At 40.4% G+C, this 19,197-nt stretch overlaps 1 protein-coding gene across 1 annotated transcript in view; it reads left to right on the top strand.

Annotated features, from left to right (window-relative positions):
* Positions 1–19,197, top strand: part of Pappa2 (pappalysin 2) — a 274,186-nt gene that overhangs the window by 158,788 nt on the left and 96,201 nt on the right. The window contains exons 13-14 of the mRNA NM_001427778.1: positions 994–1,129; positions 1,314–1,521. Coding sequence (NP_001414707.1) covers positions 994–1,129; positions 1,314–1,521 — 344 coding nt within the window. The remainder of the gene's footprint in view (positions 1–993; positions 1,130–1,313; positions 1,522–19,197) is intronic.

The raw sequence follows: 19,197 nt of genomic DNA, 5'->3' as shown, positions 1-19,197 counted from the left end.
GCTTACAGTTTTAGAAGCTTAGTCCATTGTCCTCATGGTACAGGTCATGGTGGTATGCAGGCAAGGTGCTGGAGAAATAGCTATGTCCTGATCTCCAAGCAGAGAGAGCACAGGTTGGCAGGCCAGAGGGAGGGAGAAATGGGGAAGGAGGAAGGGAGAGACAAGGGGGGCGGGGGCGGTGGGAGAGAGAGAGGTGGGGAAGAGGGAGGGAGAGAGAGGCAGGGGCAGGGACAGAGACTGGGGCTAACGTTCAAATGTATGAGCTTATTCAAACCAGCAAGCTTCTATCCCACACCATACTTTGCCTGGTAAAGAAGAAGTTCTGAGAAAGGGTATAGGGGACAGGGAGATGCACAAGATAACTATGATACCTGGTCTCACCTTCAGACAGATCAGAAGAGAGTAGCTTGTTGATCATCTCGTCTACTCCCTCCCTTTAATGTAGAAGGGGTATTGAGTAATATAGAGAAAACTATTGTCTCTGCCAAGGCTCTCTGGAGAAATTTAAAAAGATAGCTCCAAGCCAGGCATGATATATCAGGGCCTGCATTCCCAGTCCTTGAAGGGTAGAGGCAGGACAATCAGGAGTTCAAGATTGTCCTTGGGTAAATAGTAAATTTGAGCCCAACCTGGTCTACATGAGAAGTTGTCTCAAAAACAAACACATAAGCAAACAAGCACATAAGCAAACAAACACATAAGCAAACGAACAAACGTATAAGCAAACAAACAAAACCAAGTTGTAGTGAATAAGAGAGCAGCACCAAGCAGTTTGGGGAACGGATGTGCCACAGCTACTGATGATCTTTTCATTTCATCAAACTCATCTTGATGCTTGGATCCTGCTGTGCTTACTCAGTGGTGTTTTCCATTGCAAAGAACCAAGTTCTTCGCTTCAAAAAAGAACTACTCTAGAATTATAGAGAAGAGATAGGCATATATCTTGCTTATCTACAGAAACCAGTGGCTCATACTGTGTGTGCTTACCCCTAGGTGTGTTTCAATAAGCCAGGAGTTGCGGTGGCAATTTTCATTTTCTTGGCATCTGATGGCTTGAACCCTGGGGAGCACCAGCAGGCAACAGTGACCCCTTACCTGATTGATGTCAGTGGAAACAACCACTCTCTTGGTGAGTTAAGAATTATTTCTTTAGAACCACTAGAGGGTGTTCCAATAGGCTGAGGAAGTCAGTTTGATATTGATATCTGAAAATGTTTGTGGTCTTGTGTATGTCACATAGAAAGGGTAAACATGTGCTACAAGGTTCTAAGAAAATGGCTTAGAATAGTATTCTTTACCTTATTTCTTTTCAGGAACCTATGGACTGTCATGCCAACATAATCCTCTGGTTATCAATGTGAGCCACCATGCGAATGTCAACCCCCAACATACCTCCACCATGCTGCTGAATTTTTCATCCCCACTGGTGGGCATCTCAGCAGTGGCACTAAGGACATCCTCCCAGACTATTTCTTCATCTCTCAGTAACTGCATCCCAGAGCAAAATCATCAGGGACAGAGGTACAGAACTAGCTTTTCCCCCATTACTTCTACTTCCATTGTGACTATAATGTTCTGTTACTACTTGAGCTCATCGCTCATAGTGGTGGCTTAATCATTAACTAAAGGGATGGATTTAAGAACAATCAAAAAGTCCTGAGAATCACACAAAAAATAACTTATAGAAGCCAAACTTGGACTTTTCAGATATTCTTTTCTTTCTTTAGTTGAGTATAATATTTTTTTGTGAATATTTAACATCTTTACAAGGACTTAACATGTTTTTTACATATAAACTCACTGATTTTAAACCGACATTGTTATTTAAACTGCCAAAAGTTTTGTGCCAAAAACTCTATGTTCTCTAAGCAGTTTATATTTATTTACTTGTTCCCACCTGGACAGTATACACAGCAAAGTATTCACTAAGGTATATCGCATGATCACAGGACCACATATGGTCATTGGGAATGTGTGAGCTACATGTGCCTTTCTGAGGACATTCATGATTGTCATCTACTAGACAGATGAGGATCCCTGGCTTCTGAGCAGCAGCTAGAATATGGGTTATACTTTAAAGTATTTCTGGGCCTACTTTTGGAGGTAGGGAACCCTTTAAATTAAACAGTCTGTGCTGCAGGTGGGATAGAATGATTCTTTCGGGGACCTAATAGATCAATGGAACCAAAGAGTTACAGAAACATTTCCTCAGAGAGCAAGGTAAGACCACCTGCTAGGTGACCCAGAACCTAATCCCAAAAGCTAGGGTTGTAAGCCATGTTCCATCACATACCACAGTGCCACCACATCCATCCCAGGTGTACTAGAAACCTCAGAGAGTGACACAGAGTGGATAATACTAGTAGAATACACTGGTTTTCTACGGAGCTGTAGAAAACCATACCAAAATGTAGTGATTCAACATCTTGATATGACTTGGTTTCTGAGGGTGATAAATCTAGACGTAGGCTCTCTTATGAGGGTGTGAGTGAGCTGTTGTGTTGGCCAAGGTGACTCAAAGGAAGTTGGAGAATTCACTTCAAAGTCTGCCACTGTGACAAGTGGTAGCCTCAGGTAAGCTATAACCAATAGATATGAGCAGTGGACATGTAAGTGTGACTCAGCTTGATTCATCTAAGACTCTCCATAAACTGAGTGCATTAGACATGGTAGCTAATGACCCAAATGGGAACAAAAGCCCAAGGATGACAGATACTTGAGACAGTTCCCAAATGGGCAGCCACAGTCATTTTTGTAACCTAATGGGAGGAATGGCAGCCCACTACTTCTGAAATGTTTGATGAATCAAAGAGTCTACTCATGATCTTGTATAAAAACACAGACCCCTGGAAAATCTGAGAGGCCATCTATTATATGAAGTGACGGTGACTTGTACTAACTGAGCAGTTACTAGAGGCCAGATATCATGCTAAGTGTCAGAAAGCAGAACAGCGTGACAGTGTGGATATTAGGAAATTTCTCATTAGCTCATTCATCCCTGGTTTTTATACCTTCTTAGAAGATACCTTTAAACCTTCACATAAATGTATACTATTAAAATAACACAGTCTTTCATAATTAGCACCTCCCCTTCAAGTATTTTCAAGTTATTTTCCATATCGCCTCTCTGTCTGGCCTTAAGCCACAAAGAATTTCTTTCAGGTCCTTGGGTCATGTGTTCTCAATGAGTCTGTGCACATAATGTTCCTAGTCTTTTGAATGTTATCCAGCCCTTGTCATTTCAAACTGCATCATCAGGACTCCCATCCTGTGAAGCTGTGTCAAACTTCTTCATTGTTTTCTGAGGTCAATTGTACCAAAGTGACCACCACATTGTGTGGCAATCATTTCTTTACTGCGGGTTCATTGGCATTGAATTCCGGGCTCCCTGTAGTGGGAATTCTTTTCAGTATTTGATAGTGTCTAGCAGAGAACCTGACACATAGTAGGTATGAGAAATTTAGGTTGCATGGCAGTTGTATTTAATGCTCTATGGAGCAGAACTGAACAAGAAAAGCAACAAAGAAAAGCAGAAATCCCAGCCTCTATAAACATTAAGGATCAGAATTGCCCTCTGCAACATAGCTGCAAAAGTTCAAGAAGGAAGCTAATTAATTGTGATTCCCTGCTGCTGGTTCTTCATGTATTTTCATGTGGCACTGTGAGAAAAACAAGTTTTATATGCATGCATGCAAGCCAGTGGAAATAGGATATGATTCTCCAGTTTACACTGAGTACATCTGGAATGCATAAACATTTCCAAACCACATGTGACTGACAGGAGCCATGAAAATTGGCTTTTGCCTTCGCAGCCAGCGGATCAGTAAAATATAGTACATTTTTATACACAGGGCACATAAAGAGTCTCATGTATTTTCCCATGAATATATTTCAAATGTGAATTCTTATGCATTTACAAATAGAAGTCTTTGGTGACAGTATTGCATCAATCATTGTTGTATGCGTGGATACCCTATAAAATGAAACCCTCAAATTCTACGTATTGTAAAAAAAAAGGATTTCTGGCTACTTCCTTCTTATGCCTTATGACTCAAATTCCATTAATACTGAGGTGGATAATGGAGAGTTGGCCTATGCCTGACAATATAAGATATGTTATTCATTTTGTATTTAACTATTAATGAGCCTAAACTTGTCTCTCCTATAATAGTGTAACTTTTTTTCAACTTGATTGATGCATAGACTCTCAGTTGAAATTAAAAAATCCTAGGTCTCACTTAATGGCAACATTTAACATTTTTTTCTTTATTCAAAGTAATTTTTCCCTGTATCCCACTGAAATCCTAACAATACAGTTCTTTAAAAAAATACATGAAATGCTGATAAAGAAGAAAACCCAAATTTTGTCCAGAGAGTTTGGTTGTTAGAAGTGTGGTGGATCCAAATTAAGAAACAATTTGAAGGCAAGTCACATGCATGTTACAGTCTTAAAGAATCAACAAGAGGGTGGATGTGGAATGGAGTTTACCTGGTATAGAACTGGCCTAGCATCAGTGAGTCCACGTTTTAGTCCTAGCACTGTATATAAAGGACATGCTAACATGAACCTGTGAGCCCAACTATGGGAATGTAGATGCAGAAGGGTCATTGATAATCGATATCACTGCCAGCTATACAGTAAGTAAGTTCAACGTCACCATGGGCTACATGAGGATCTCTCTCTCTCTCTCTCTCTCTCTCTCTCTCTCTCTCTCTCTCTCTCTCTCTCTTTCAATTTACGGCATATGGACCACTTTGGACATTTTTTTCTAGGTGAGTAGTATTGTCTATTTAGAGAAGAGTACAAAGCTGGAAAAAGACTCATAAGATTTTAAGGGTAAAATATGGCATCAATACAGTGAAGGATTAAAGTGTTGGGAATGGTTTAGACAATACTATGTTTTAGGATAAAAAGAAGGAAGAAAGGAAAGACAAAAGAAAGGAAGATCCAAGGGAATGCAGAGGGAGCACCTGTTGGCTTTGATGTCTCTTAGTCGCGTTCACCTTATGATGGCTACTCAGTTTCTGACACTTCCAACTTACTCTACTGATCAGTAACCCATACATCTTGAAGATCAGCTATAGTCCCCTTTGTTTGGGCCATGAACAGTCAATAAGTACTCAGACCATTCTTGTCCTCACACTCTTTCTATCTCTTTTTACTTTAGAGAAGAGTCCCTGTTTACTTGTTCTATGAGCCTCAAAAGTCATAGTACTGTGGCAACGACTTTGGGAAACAAAACCATCTTCTTCTGTTACGTAAGGGGGATTTGGCACTGACATGCTGTCTATGCAAATCGATTAAAAGGTTAAAGATCAGGACTTTGGAATTCACAAAGTGAAAATTAGGAGAATTATCAATGGACAGGAATTGCTGTTGAACGTGCTACTTCTCCTACAGCAGGGTAATCATTCTTCCAGAAGCATGGATACGGTAGAAAAATTGACGGCAACTCCCTTGACCATGACTGATGACATATCCACAGGTCCCCCAGTGTTGAATTTCTGGAAATAAAACATACCATCCCATTTCCCAGGGCCTGGGTTGATGTTAATGACAGCACTGAAAGTCCTGACTGTTTATCTCCCTCCAACTTGCCTAAGTTTCTCTATCTGCTTGCCCTATGTTGGGTGAGAAGTTAGCACAAATCTTCCAGACAACAGTCCTTCTTTCTGTTTATCCCTGACTTTCCAGCAGGGTTAACACTCTCTAATTGGATGTTTCTTAATTAGGTGTGTGGCTTATTCTGAGCGTTTGGTCTTTGTTAAGCTCCTACCTCCTGCCAAACCTTTTGCTTCTTCTGTGTTTGGCTTTGAAGTCTACTTTGTCTGGAATTAAAATTTCCGTTCCTGTTTTCATTTTGTTTGCATTTGTTTGATAAATATTTGTCTCTCTTTCATTTTCAACCTTTCTTTATCTCCACTGCCAATAAGCCCAGGGCCCATTGCTTCATTGCTTCACTGCGTTGTTTACAAAGACAGTAGCAGCACCATGTCAAAGCATGCCAAGATTCTACTCTGAGAAATCGTCTAAACTTAGGGCCTCCACTAGCCTTTAGGGTGCTATAGAATTTTCGCCTTCAGACCATTCACTCCCAGCATGCAAAGGGTTCAGCCCATGGTCAGTGCCTCCACTTACTTTGATGCTTTGGCCCTACCTGATGTTTTGAGCTGAGTTGAGGACAGCATTGATGAGGATGATGGGCAGAAAACAGCTCTCTGATAAATAGAAAGCTATGATCAGTTATCTGTACTTTAAAAGCAGGGATGGAAAGAAAGAAAGGACAACTCGTTTAACTATTTTAACCTTTTCTGGTTTCTTTTATATGTTTTCTGTAGTACTCAAAATTGAACCAGAGCCTAGATTATGCGAAGCACGTGTTTGTCACTCAGCTGTATCCTTAAGCTCTCTTCACCTCTTTCAGTAAGGAGAAAAACACATGAGAAGGCAAATTGTCTGTTTCTTTCCTTTAGTAGAGTTCTTATCTGGACCTACCCTAAAATCAACAATAACAACCACGAAGAAGAATATGTTCTGACCTCCAATGATGTTTCCAGATTTAATTCTACTTCATTCTTTAACCAAGAGGAAATCTCTGAGGATTCTAGTTTTGGTTTGTGATATGAATCAGATGTTCACATTTTCCTGTACTGTTGATATTTCAGCAGGAATCTGGGACAATGCGTAATAGTATCTTGCCATGTACCTGAGAGTAATATAGATAGAGTTTGTAGGCGAACATGATGGCACCAGGCTGGAGCTTCACACATGGAAGCTGCCCCCTCATTCTTTATCCGTAGGCTTTCTCATTCTCCTCTTAGAAGGTGTGGTGGTTATCAAATTTCTTCATTCTCCTGGATATGTCTACTTTCATTGCTTGTATTGTAAAGCCACATCTGGATTTTGTTAATATTTATCCAGTTAGCACCAGGATTTCTGAGCACACAAGGAAGAGGCTTCTTCTTCTGAGTCCAGTGTGTCCTCTTTTCTTTGCCTGTCATGACATGCCTAGTCACAGTTGCCTAGGATTCCTACATACAACATCTACTTAAGTTCCCAGAATGCTGGTTTGGGTTGGCAGTTATCACAGTGAAGCCTTGGTTTACTATGATGCCATTTCTTGCCATGGAGTATATATTAGTTACTTGTGGGTTGCTGTGATAAAACAGCATGGGCAAGACAACTTAAGAAAGGAGTAGTTTATTTTGGCCTATGGTTTCAGAGGGATAGGAGTCTACGAGGGTGTATTGGAAGCATGGCAGTTAGGACCAGTCATGGCAACAAGAATAGTGTGCTGGGGGCTCACATCTTGAACCATAAGCATGAAATAACAGAACATGAGTGGCATGAGTCTTTAAACCATCAAAGCCCATGTCCAGGAGCATACTGCCTCCAACAGGTCACACCTCCTTAATCTCCCCAAGCAGTGTTACCAATAGGGTACCAAGTGTTCAAATGTATGAACCTGTGTGGAATGTTATCATTTAGACCACCGCACTGGCCTATAGGTGCAATTCCTATTAGCAAGATACTCAACATGGCACTGGAGCCTAGGAGAACAACCAAACCAATCACTAAATTGAATCTCTGTCAGTCTGTCTTCTAATGTCATTACTGGTACCATTCTGTGTCAGTTAGGGTCCAGTCAGTATGCAGTAATTAAAACAGGGATTTTAATGTAGTTACTAACTCCTGAGAAATAAAGTAAACTCTGGGTAAATCATTGTTTTGACCAGTGGCAGATTAGCCAATGAAGGAACAATTGTGGGAAAGGGTCCCCATTCAAATGGGATTTGGATCTCAAGGTAGAAGATAGAGCTGGCTACAGTGGATTTAGAGAAGCTGGATGAAATTTTACAGGATGGGTCTGGCTACCAGGAGCTCCCCTACATGGCATAGGCGTGTTGGAGAGGACGGTAGCTTGTTGCTTGATGCAAGCTGAAAACTTACTAAGATTGATGGAAAGATACCATCAGATTCTTTTGAAATTCTGAAAGGTCACCTCTGGAAAATGACAAATCTTGAGGGGTTGCCCCATTTTGGTCCATGGAATGTTGTAGGGAAGCTAGCAGAGGTGTACAGAGTATAATGTCCTGAGAGGTGTACAGAGTATTATGTCCTATGAGGTGAGCACTCCGCACTGTCCCACACACTGCTCCCACTGAGTACACTGGAATTAGAGAGAGGATCTCATATAGTAGGGAAAAAGTAAGTTCCTTCATCCTACACTATGTTTTTGTGCTCTGTACTGAAGAGAAAAAGCATGCTAGCAAAGGAGAATGCTCACAGCCTGTCCAGGTCTGCTATTACAAAGTAAGGCGATGACGAGAAGTGTGGGTTATCAAATGAGCAGTGACACAGTACTAGTTGGCAAAGCACCACAAATAAAATCTCTCTACCTTTCATATTGACATAGAATATCCTTTAACGTCCTAGCTTCAATATGATGACCACTTTTCAATTTCAGCTTCCAAATAGCTTGAAGTAAGTAGAAATGTATGTTTCAATCTTTTGATGGCTTCGATGTAAGTTCAAGGCAAATATAAGGGGATTAAAACTTCCTTAACTTACTTAGTATTTAAGGCACAAATTGTGAACGAGATGGAAAACATATAAATGATAGTGGGCAGTGAGATATCCCTCATCCTGTCACTTCTCATGACCAAGCATTCTCCTGTATAATTGAATCAGATATTTTTGAAATAGATATGCATGTGCAGCCTGACTTATTTCTTCTATTTCTACCCAGCATATAAATGATAGACAGTGGGTAGACAGATATTTGTTTTGATCCTTATTATCATTTTATAAAATAGAATATTATTTTGTGTAATAGTTTAGGACTCACAGGATGAATGCTTGTATGTGTGCATGCTTATTGCCATACTCAGAATAAAAGAATAACTATGGTTTCATTTCAATGAACCTTCTGAAAAGACACAATGCGGATCAATCGGTAAATTGAATTCCTTTTTGTCATGGGCTTGCATGTATGTGTGTTCAATCTGGTAGAAATGTTATAGGAAAATCCAGGGAATTGAAGGTTACTGAGATATGAAAGGAGTTTTGTTGCTATTGTTTTAGATTTTTGAAGATTTATTTTTTATTATGTGCATTGGTGCTCTGCCTGTGCCAGGGAGCTAGATCCTCTGGGACTGGAGTTCCAGCTGCCATGAGGATGCTTCCTCTGGAAGAGCAGTCAGTGCTCTTAATTGCTGAGCCATCTCTCCAGCCCCTGGAAACCAGAAGTTTTGACCCAGGTCCTATAGTATCCAAGCCCAAACAAAAAGAATCAGACTTCTTAAAGAAGAGAAAATAATTCTCTGCTATGAAAAGTACAGGAAATCCAGGAAAAAAAGGTACAACTTCAAAAGCCTAGATTATGTATGTTTAAGTTTCCCATTGCTGTCTAATGGTGTTGCTACAAACATGGCAGTCAATACTAGTGCATTTTAAACCTAGTTTCTGTTAGTTAAATGTCTAGACCATGCCTAGCTAATTCTTCTTTGAAGCTATGATGAGGTATCAGCCAAAAGTATGTTCTTATCAGAAGACTTAACAGGAGAAAGTGCTATTTTACATAGTTGGTAGTTGGTTCTAGAATACTCTGTGATGGGGGCCTCTCTGTGCTTCTGGCTGCTGCATGGAATCATCTTCTACTTCCTTGTCATGAAGTCATCATGTATGGCACTACATGGAGCAGCTCATACCAGGTATCTGTTTCTTTAAACCCAATGAGACAGTTTGTCAATAAGAAGACCTCAAAGAGCTCAGTATATAAGAGAGCTAATTTGTGATTGTGAGGGCCTGAGTTTGGATCCCCAGGCCCCATGTAAAAAGTCAGGTGCAGACCCATGTGCCTACAACCTCAACATTGTGGGTAGAAACATTGAAGGTAGATTTTTGAGAGCTTCTTGGACAGTCAGCATAGACAAAATGATAAGCTTCCAGTTCTGTGTAAAAATCTGTTTTAAGGCAATGGGCAAAGAGCGATAGAGGACAGCAATGAAAGTTACCTCCTCTCACCTGTGCATGCACAGATGCAGGAGTGCACACCTGATTATTCATGCATCACACACACAGGCACACACACATACACACATACACACACACAGAGAGAGAGAGAGAGAGAGAGAGAGAGAGAGAGAGAGAGAGAGAGAGAAGAAAGACATCACAACTATACTGTCATAATAAGAAAAGTGGCATCTTGTTAGACCAGTGGTTCTCCACCTTTCTAATGCTGCGATCCTTTAATACATCTCCTCATCATGTGATGACTCCTTAACCATAAAATTATTTAATTGCTACTTCATAACTGTAATTCTGCTACTGTTAGGAATCATAATGTAAATATCTAGTATGCAGGATATCTGATATGTGACCACTGTGAAAGAGTCCTTCCAACTCCGAAGGGGTCATGAACCCCAGGTTGGGAACCACTGTGTCAGGTGATTAGAAGAAAATCACTAGTCCCAACAATACTCATGCTAAAAGGCCTATGCAAGAGCATAGATCCAGAAAGCAGGTTAACTATGGTGTTAACCTGGGCTAAGCAGATGTGCTCATAGACGCTAGAATGATAAGTATGTGCATATGGAACATCCTGACAGCCACATGTGACAGCCATGAGATTTTAGCCTGTTGGACTGTTTAGGCTAAAGGGAGTATGCATGAGGAGTTAGCATGCAGGAATTAAAAAAGCAGGCCTTTTTGGAAGAGTAGTAGCTTGAAAAGGAAGTGCCGTACAAATTCCCTAGTTGCTAGGACTGTCTAAGCGTCCCACTCATTGGTATGTTCTTCCCACTGTCTGACAATAGCAGGTCTAGTTTATAAATGGCCCCTGTCCAGAATTTATTGGCAAGCTCATTTCTCTGTATCTCTTTACCTGTTCCAGAGCCACCTTCTGCATGGTTTGAATGAGAGTGTTAACGTATTCATCAAGATGAAGTTGAATCAATGATATCAGGCATTTGTTTTGTTTTGTTTTTCTCAGAAAATCATGAAGTTATATCAAAATCCAAACATAGAAATAGTTTTGGTTGTTGTTTAAATTATATCTGTTTTTATGCTTTTCATAATGATGAATGAGAGCATTTCACATTTATGCAAAGCAATCTTCCAGAAAAGGTTAATATAATATGCATTGAACTATAAAACTAATTTTTAAAATGATTTAACTGTTTAAATAATAATTGTGCCTTCCAGAAAAGCATTGTTAATATTAAAGGATATTATTTTGTATTAGTTTTTGGTTCATAACCAAGTTGAAAGGTGGCATGTACAAAGATTTCCAGGATGTCCCTATCCCCACCCCAGGCATAATATTCCCCATTCTTCACAGCTATCATAAGAATGGTCCATTTGTTACAACTAATGAACCCACATTGCCATAGATCATCTTTCTGATGCTGTAGTTTATACTGGGGTTTATTCTTTTATAAAAATGTCAATTAATTGATTATGTGTACTTGTATATGTGTATGGGTGTGGGTCTATGTGTGTGAGCATGGTGTCTATGTGTATGTAGTATATGTGAATATATGTGGGCAGTTACATGTGCCTGTGTGTGTGCCTGGAAGCCAGAGAAAGGCATTGGATGTCCTGCCACTTTAATCCAGGATCTCTCACTGAGCTCGGGTCTGTCTACTTGCACAGCAAGTATCCCTACCCACTCAGCCATCTGCTAAGCTCATCTCCCCAGGTTTCATTCTTCCATGAGGCTAGAAAAAGTTGTCCTGACACAAATCCATAGCCACAGTGTCACAGAGAACATTTTTATTTTCTAGACATGCTCTGTCTTTTCAGCATCCTTCCTGTGACTATCTCTCTCTCATTCAGAGAGAGAATAACTGATCTTTTTGTTTCCGACATTGATTTGCCTTTCCTTTCTGGAATATCATGCATGGTCTCTTCTGGTTAGCTTCTTTTCTTTACACATTTAAGCATCCTCCGTGTCTTCCCATATCTCAGTGGCTCATTTTGTCTTCTTGCTGGGTAGTTTTCATTGTTTGGCTATGCATCCATCATAACTTTGTTTCTCCAGTCACCTGTTGAAGGTCATCTTATTCTCCTCCAGCTTTTGGCAATTATGGAGGAAGCTGCTATAAACACCTGTCACATGCTTTTATGTGGCCTTCTGGATAAATCTTTTAACTTCTTTGTGTAGCTACAAAGGTGGGAAATTTCTGGATCAAATGGCCAAGCAGATGTTTAATATTGTAAACATATGTATTAGATTTTAATCAGCAATAAGCATTACCAGAAAGACTAATAGCACTCTATTTTGCTCTCAATTTTCTGTTTTACGATAAATCAGTATTTGTGTTTTTAATTAAAGCAAATTGGGCTTAAACATAGGATATTTAAGTCAAAGAAATAATATGCACATGATATACTTGTGTGATTCTGTCTCAAGGTCATAATTTTTATACAGTAAATTTATCTTTTACATTAAAACTATTATAATGTTTGTGTTATATGTATCAATTAAAGTCAAATACCCAAATATTATATATATACATATATGTATAATGAAAATGCTCATATGCATGTACATAATTCACAACCCTGCCATGCTTTCCTAAGTATGTTTATGTAACAAAGAGAATCAGGTTTTTCAAAAAATACTTTGTTGTTTTTTTTTAGGGGGGCTTTCATATGTATGCTGATCTTATTCACTCTCCACCTTCAACCCTTTCCAGATCCACTGTCCCTTCCCTATCCACTCAACTTTGTGTCCTTTTGTTTTAAACCCCACCAAGACCAATTTGTGCAGCCTGTGCATTTTTTGCATATGTGGAGCATGTTCTTCTTACCGAAGTGTAGTCAGCTTACTGGAGACCACACTCTTAGAGAAACCTGTCTTCCTCTCTCAGCAGCTAGCAATTGACAATAGCTCCTTGATGAGTTCCCCTCTCTCTGCTGGAATTTGGTCTGTATTAGGCTTGCATACATATTCCTTGTGCGTGCTATCACAGTGGCTATGAGTCCATGTATGCAGCTGCCCTGGTGTATCCAGAGCACACTGTTGGCTTACAGTCATCGACCACATGTGGCTCTTAACATTCTTTCCATGCCCTCTACTGCAATGATCTCTGAGCTTTGCTAACAGCAGGTAGGATATGCAAATCCCACTTAGGGATGACCATTCTACAGTCTCTTGAGAATCAGATAATTTTAAAGAAAAGACTAATGAGGGAGTAATATGAATTTGATTTGCCTTTTTGCCTTGGGAATCAACTTGAAACCTACTATTTATGTATACATATACAACATGAGCCCCCACTCGTTACCTTTGTATAGTCCTATCCCTTTGGGTTGTTATTCTTTGAGGTAGGGTCTGTAAAATAAATCATCAAGGAGATATAGCAACAGCTACTTACCATCAAATAACACAGAGTTCTAGTTCACGAACTCTGGGAAAGCACAGTTACCACTGTTGTGGTTCACTCACCAGTTGCCCAGGCTTCTCAGGTCCCTTTTCAGTGGTATCTCTGTGTTATGACACAAAAGGTAGACCCACTGATTGCATTAATGTAAGTCACATAAAGATTGTCCCTTTTTCATAGAGAATACACCACAGACACGGGACTTGGGATGGGAAGAAAAAAGACAGAAGAAAAGAAAGCAGGTTTCCCAAAGACCTTGTTCTAGCAATGATCCAAGAGAATTTTTAGAGGAAATGGCTGTGTTCCCTAATTAGGTGATGTAGGGACTTGGGTGTAGAAATAATTCTTGGCTATGTAGTAGGTTACTGGTAGAATAGGGACTGAGTCATATGACAACATGGTCCTAATCCAGCCGGGCATCCAAAGCTGAGCTCGGTAACTTCACATTTTGTTCCTGCTGTAATCAGCTTTTAGTCTTACCAGGATCATTCTATCTCTTTCATTTGTCATTCTGCTTCATGCTTCCTTGCTCCTTGGAACATTGGATGCTGTTCTCTCTCCTAGAAGAGTCTTTCAATTTATTTGAAGCTGAGATTGGAAATGCCTGCTTTTGTCCTTTCTTCTCAGCCTAGATCAGATCCCAACACTTCACTGGGCCTGCCATTTCTCTGTTCATTTATGCAGAAACTGCAGATTCCCTCCCTGTTGATAGCTGCATGGGATAGAGGGCTCCCTTTTCTGCCCTTTGCTTGGGGGATGAAGTTAAATTGTTTGCTTATCCCTTGGCTCCTCATCTTTTAGTTTTAGCAGAGGCTTTCCTTTTTGTGCTCCAGGGTGATGGGAAATGATCTCCTTTACTGCTGGGAAAAGCACTATAGAAATGAAATATGTATTACATTTCTACTCATTTGATTATCTTCTTCCCCAAAGCAGTTTAGCAAATTAACATTGAATTTGTTTTTGTTTCTGCCCAGTTTCTTTTGAGCAAGGAAAGAATTATATCCGCTCAATTGTTCCCGAGATTTCTTGCCCAACTTTCTTTTCCCAGAATGATCTGCCCATAAAAAGAGAGGGAAGGATGAGAACCCACTAGAGAAGATTCTAAGTCCCCTGGACAATAAGAAATGGCTGGGTGGACAAGAGTCTGCACTGGGAGCCACAGAGAGCTATCTCTAGTTGAACTGTAGAGAAAAAATAAAAGACCATGTTCATGATTCTCCTTTGGGAGCTTTCGAGCATGTAGATAAGACTACTTTTGAATAGCTTTTATTAATATTAAAATTAAAATTAAAACTAAGACTATATCGGAGGTTATTCTTAGTGGGGCATGTTATAAGGATAGTTTAGGTGCCAACTTTCTTTCTTTTTTTTTCCAGAGCTGGGGACCGAACCCAGAGCCTTGTGCTTCCTAGGCAAGCGCTCTACCACTGAGCTAAATCCCCAGCCCTAAAGGGGATCTTTTTTTTTTTTTGGTTCTTTTTTTTCCCCGGAGCTGGGGACTGAACACAGGGCCTTGTGCTTCCTAGGTAAGCACTCTACCACTGAGCTAAATCCCCAGCCCCCAGGTGCCAACTTTCAATGGAAAGATAGGATCTAATTAGGAATCATTTTCATGAAGTCCTGACAATACGCAGAGGTCTCTTTAAAATGGAAAACAGCTATCTATCAGTTAAACCATGTACTTCTCCTATGGACCTTTGCAATGGAAAATCAGAGCCCTGCTGAAACATTATTTAGTGCAGGCACTTATAAGTTATGTTGAAAGATGGAAGATAATACATTGGAAATGTCACCAGTGCCACAGCACTCGACTCAGGACTAGTATTGTTAATATGGTCTATTTTCATGGCAGCTGTGAAGAAAGTGCAGAGAATAAAAGCAAGGCTGTATTTCCAGAGTTCTGTAGACTTTCCAGCCTGCCAAGCAGACAGACAATGTTGACACATTTGTGCATACACTATGGTTGGAATGATCCTCCACCCTGTGTGGATTTTGCTCAGCATAGCCATAGAGGTAAGTACAGGAAGTCTGAATGTTGAAGAGGCAGCAAGTCCAATGTGTAGACTTCCACAGCATCATCTAGCTTCACTATATGATTTCAGGATGCCCCATTCTGTCTTCCCTCTACAAGCAAGATGTTACCATCGCAGAGCTTGAGAGTTCTAAAGAGAAAAAAAATAGCCATGGTGATTAATAGGACAACCGTGATGTCAATAAAAGAGTAGCAAGTTCTAGGATTACATAGGAAGCTTCTGTTGTAGACTCTATAGAATGTGTGGAAGGGAGTGAGCAAGAGTCCTGAAGGGCTCAGTATTGTTTTTTTTGTCCTACTTCTTGTGAATTGACAGCCATTCAAGGCCTTCATTTGCCCATAGCTTATACAAGGGTCACTGCCAAACTAAGCTGCTTGTGTCTTCCTGCCGTGTAGCTTCCTCTCTACATGGTCAGTAGCTGTCCCTCACTTAGTTTCACATGTGTCACCATTCCCAAAGCTCAGCCTGTGCCTATGGCTGGATGACTGTCACTCCTGGGTTCATAGTTTAATTGCTATCCAAGGGTGAATTGTGGGCAGGGAGGGCATCAATAAAGCAATCGTTTGCAGAACTCCAGTAAACCATTACTCATAAGGAAATGCCCCATGCAGAGAGAGTTGCCACCTTTGGAAATTGTTAGGGGACATAGTAAGAGATTCTGTGGCTATTTTAGACTGCTATTCTACTTCTCTGGGCAGGTGCTAGGAATCACTCTCTGCATGTTAGTCAGTAATTAGATTATTTTGATTCTTTCTTTGGTATTCTACATATTTTATAATCTACATAAAAATCATAGAGTTTGAAACTTGTTAAGACAGGGCTTTTGAAAGGGAGCACTTTTGGCTGTTTGATATAAATCTGTTTCTTTTTAGAAGGACAGGGGCATTTGGATGGGACTTCTGGTGTTACGGCCAGACATGGTAAAATCTGTGCCCAGAATTAGAAGGGAATAAAATGAATTACCAAGTGCTGGGGCCACCAGAGTCTACTTCTAATCTTACAAATAGGTCACATTCTAGGAAGCAATGACTCGGTCTGGCGGGACTAGTTGACTAAGATAGAGAACCAAAGTGAATGTGGAGACTTTAACCCAGGACCGCAGACAAACTTCACTTTCTCAGAATGCAGGAATCGGAGAAGTCTACTGGGTTCAGGAACTAGTCATTTTCTGTCATATGAGAGAATATTTAGAACTGCTACCAAGATTTCTGTCAAATGAGACTCTTCATGGGCTATGAATTTGAATCAGTTTCCCCTTTCCAGATCCTGTCATAAAACATTTCATAGCAGCCAAAGTCGTTTGCTATTAGTAGTTCGTTGTAAGAAATGCATTCTGCCATTAATCCAGTTCCTATCCTTGAAAACAAATGAAGCCAGAGGTGAGTAGGATGCAGGTTGTGAATCTGTCTACAGTCTCAGGATGGCTGCTATTTGCTTTTGCAGATGGTAGTAGGAAGATTAATGAAGACTCTGTCTCTACCAATCCTTTCCATGCACCCTATTCCTGTTTGCTGTCAAATCCCATGCGTACATTTCTTCTTAGCCTGCACCCTCTTCTGTCAATAAGAATCAACAGAGTAGAGGGACATCTGATCATCGTTTACTATTTAACTTTAAATGAGCCTCTCTAGGGAACGCACTGGGATCGCTGTTTAGTCCATAGCAACACTTCTTGGATAAAGCCATTGCAATTGCTTATTTAACAAAATAACTTAAAAAGTGGGGCTTAGGCACAAGATTTCTTCTGGGCAGGAAAGATTATGACAAACTCTTTCTTGCATTCCCTACCACATCCTGTCTGTTCCAGAGTTTTCTGCACTCCCACCCCAATACCACCATCACCTCATCTGTGAAATTAAATACCATGCTAAAGCTGGAAAGGCCTTTGGTAGAACCTATTTCAACCCTGTTATTTTACAAATTTGCAGACAGAAAGCCAGAATGGTTAGCAGACTTATCCAAGGTCACAGATGTCAGCAGGGCAAACCAAGCCCAGAGCCCAGATCACAAAGCCTACTGCTTTCTCTACCATTCGAGGCTCTTTCTTCAAGAGTATGATACAGCTGCCAGACAGTTTCTCCCAATATTGACTCTAGGAAAAGAGAAGCATTGTGGTCTCACCCTTCTCAATGCCTCAGTGAGGGTAGGCTATTGACTTTAGGAAAATTTATGAGCTGGGGTTGCCTTGATTTCGAGTTTGGACAAATACTAATTAAATGATTCTTTGTTCTTCTATTATGATACTAGGTGTGCAGGAAGTTCTGGAATATCACCTCCTATCTGTTGAGTTTGGTTTTTCTGGCTCCACAGTGAGAACATTTGGTGGATTTATCTTTCAAATCTATTTTTTTTTTCAGTTTTAGCAAAACCTAGTTCTTCTATAGTAGTTGGTATATGTCTTCCCACAGTTAGCACACAAACTTTCCTTAATCCAATATGAGGGAATCAGGGTCTTTGAACTGATTCTCATCGACTCTTCCAAGGTGAACCAGAACTTTCATAGGATATACTCTTTGCCAACTGTAGGTAGAACAACAACTTCTTCATTTATCAGGAACTACCTGGCTTCCACAGTGTGCACCCGGGGCCTGGAAACTAGCACAAGCTCCCTGCAGTGTCCTTTGGGATGGAAATATTACTAAGAGGCATCCGCTTTGGTATCATATTGGGGGACAGCTCATGGCCAGCTTGTCAGTCAGTCTGGCTACTCTCCCTGCAGAGAATGCTGCCTGCCACCGGGTCTCAACCTCAACCTGTTTGTCACTCACTACTGGAAAAGATTTTTTCTAAAGTTGTCACAGAGTTGATTCCTTTCAGCACAGATTTCTCCAAATCTGCTGGCCAGAATGGAAGTGATCCAGCCATGCCAACTGTTATTCACAGTTCAGAGTGCAGGAGAAATCGTGACCTCCCCCTGAAAGCCCCCACCACCCCAGGCTTTCATGCTACTCCAGTTCTTTGTGTTCTGGCTATAAAACCTTAGGAATAACTTTCCAGGATATTTAGTTAGCCTTTGCACATCTTATTCATTTCTGAAGGTCGAATCAGTGTAATGATAAAATGGTCTCTGAAGGAGTCATGAATTCATGAGTAACACATGATTTATTTTCCCTCTTCAAAGGTATTTAAATTTTTGTCAGAACTGGAGAATACTTTATGCTTTTGGCCTACCCTGTGGCTTCTCTGTGATAATTTGGGTTTAGTGCAGTAAAACAGAGTGATTCAGCAATGGAATCGATTCCCCTTTTGGGGGTCAGTTTTGTTTCTATATACTCTTGGACTCTTGAATGTATTGACATTTCAGCCAGACTATATGTATCCAGACTTTTAGTGGGACAGGATTCACTCCTGGTGAGTAGTAAAATCTTTGAAACCAGCTGCTCCTGGTAGCACCTGATTGTGATCCTAGCATGAAAACGAAGGGGCAAGAGGTTCAAAAGGACTTTAAGTCAAGTCCAGTGTGAATGACAAAGTGAGGACCCAGCTCCAGAAACCAAAACAATAACTGCTTGAAACTTAAAAGTATCACAAATTCTTTCATCATACTGCTGGTAGAATAAAAATGCCTCCAGTGATAAGGGCTGAAAATATACATGTTTTAAAAACTATCTGAGTCTGTGACACAGCTATAATTGAGAGTCTACCTCAGAGTGGAGGACCACTCTTTTATTGAATCATGGTAGCAGGAGGTTCTCACCTCTGGACATCATATTTGGTCACCTGAGGAGAAACCTTAGAGTAGGAGATTGTGAGGAATGAGTGTGGAAGGCTTTGG

This window comes from Rattus norvegicus, chromosome 13 (genome assembly GCF_021556685.1).
Source record: "Rattus norvegicus strain SHRSP/BbbUtx chromosome 13, alternate assembly SHRSP_T2T, whole genome shotgun sequence".
In the NCBI taxonomy this organism is placed as follows: Eukaryota; Metazoa; Chordata; class Mammalia; order Rodentia; family Muridae; genus Rattus; species Rattus norvegicus.
The sequence above is the reverse complement of the archived record's forward strand: the minus strand, read 5'-3'. Positions and strand labels throughout refer to the sequence as shown.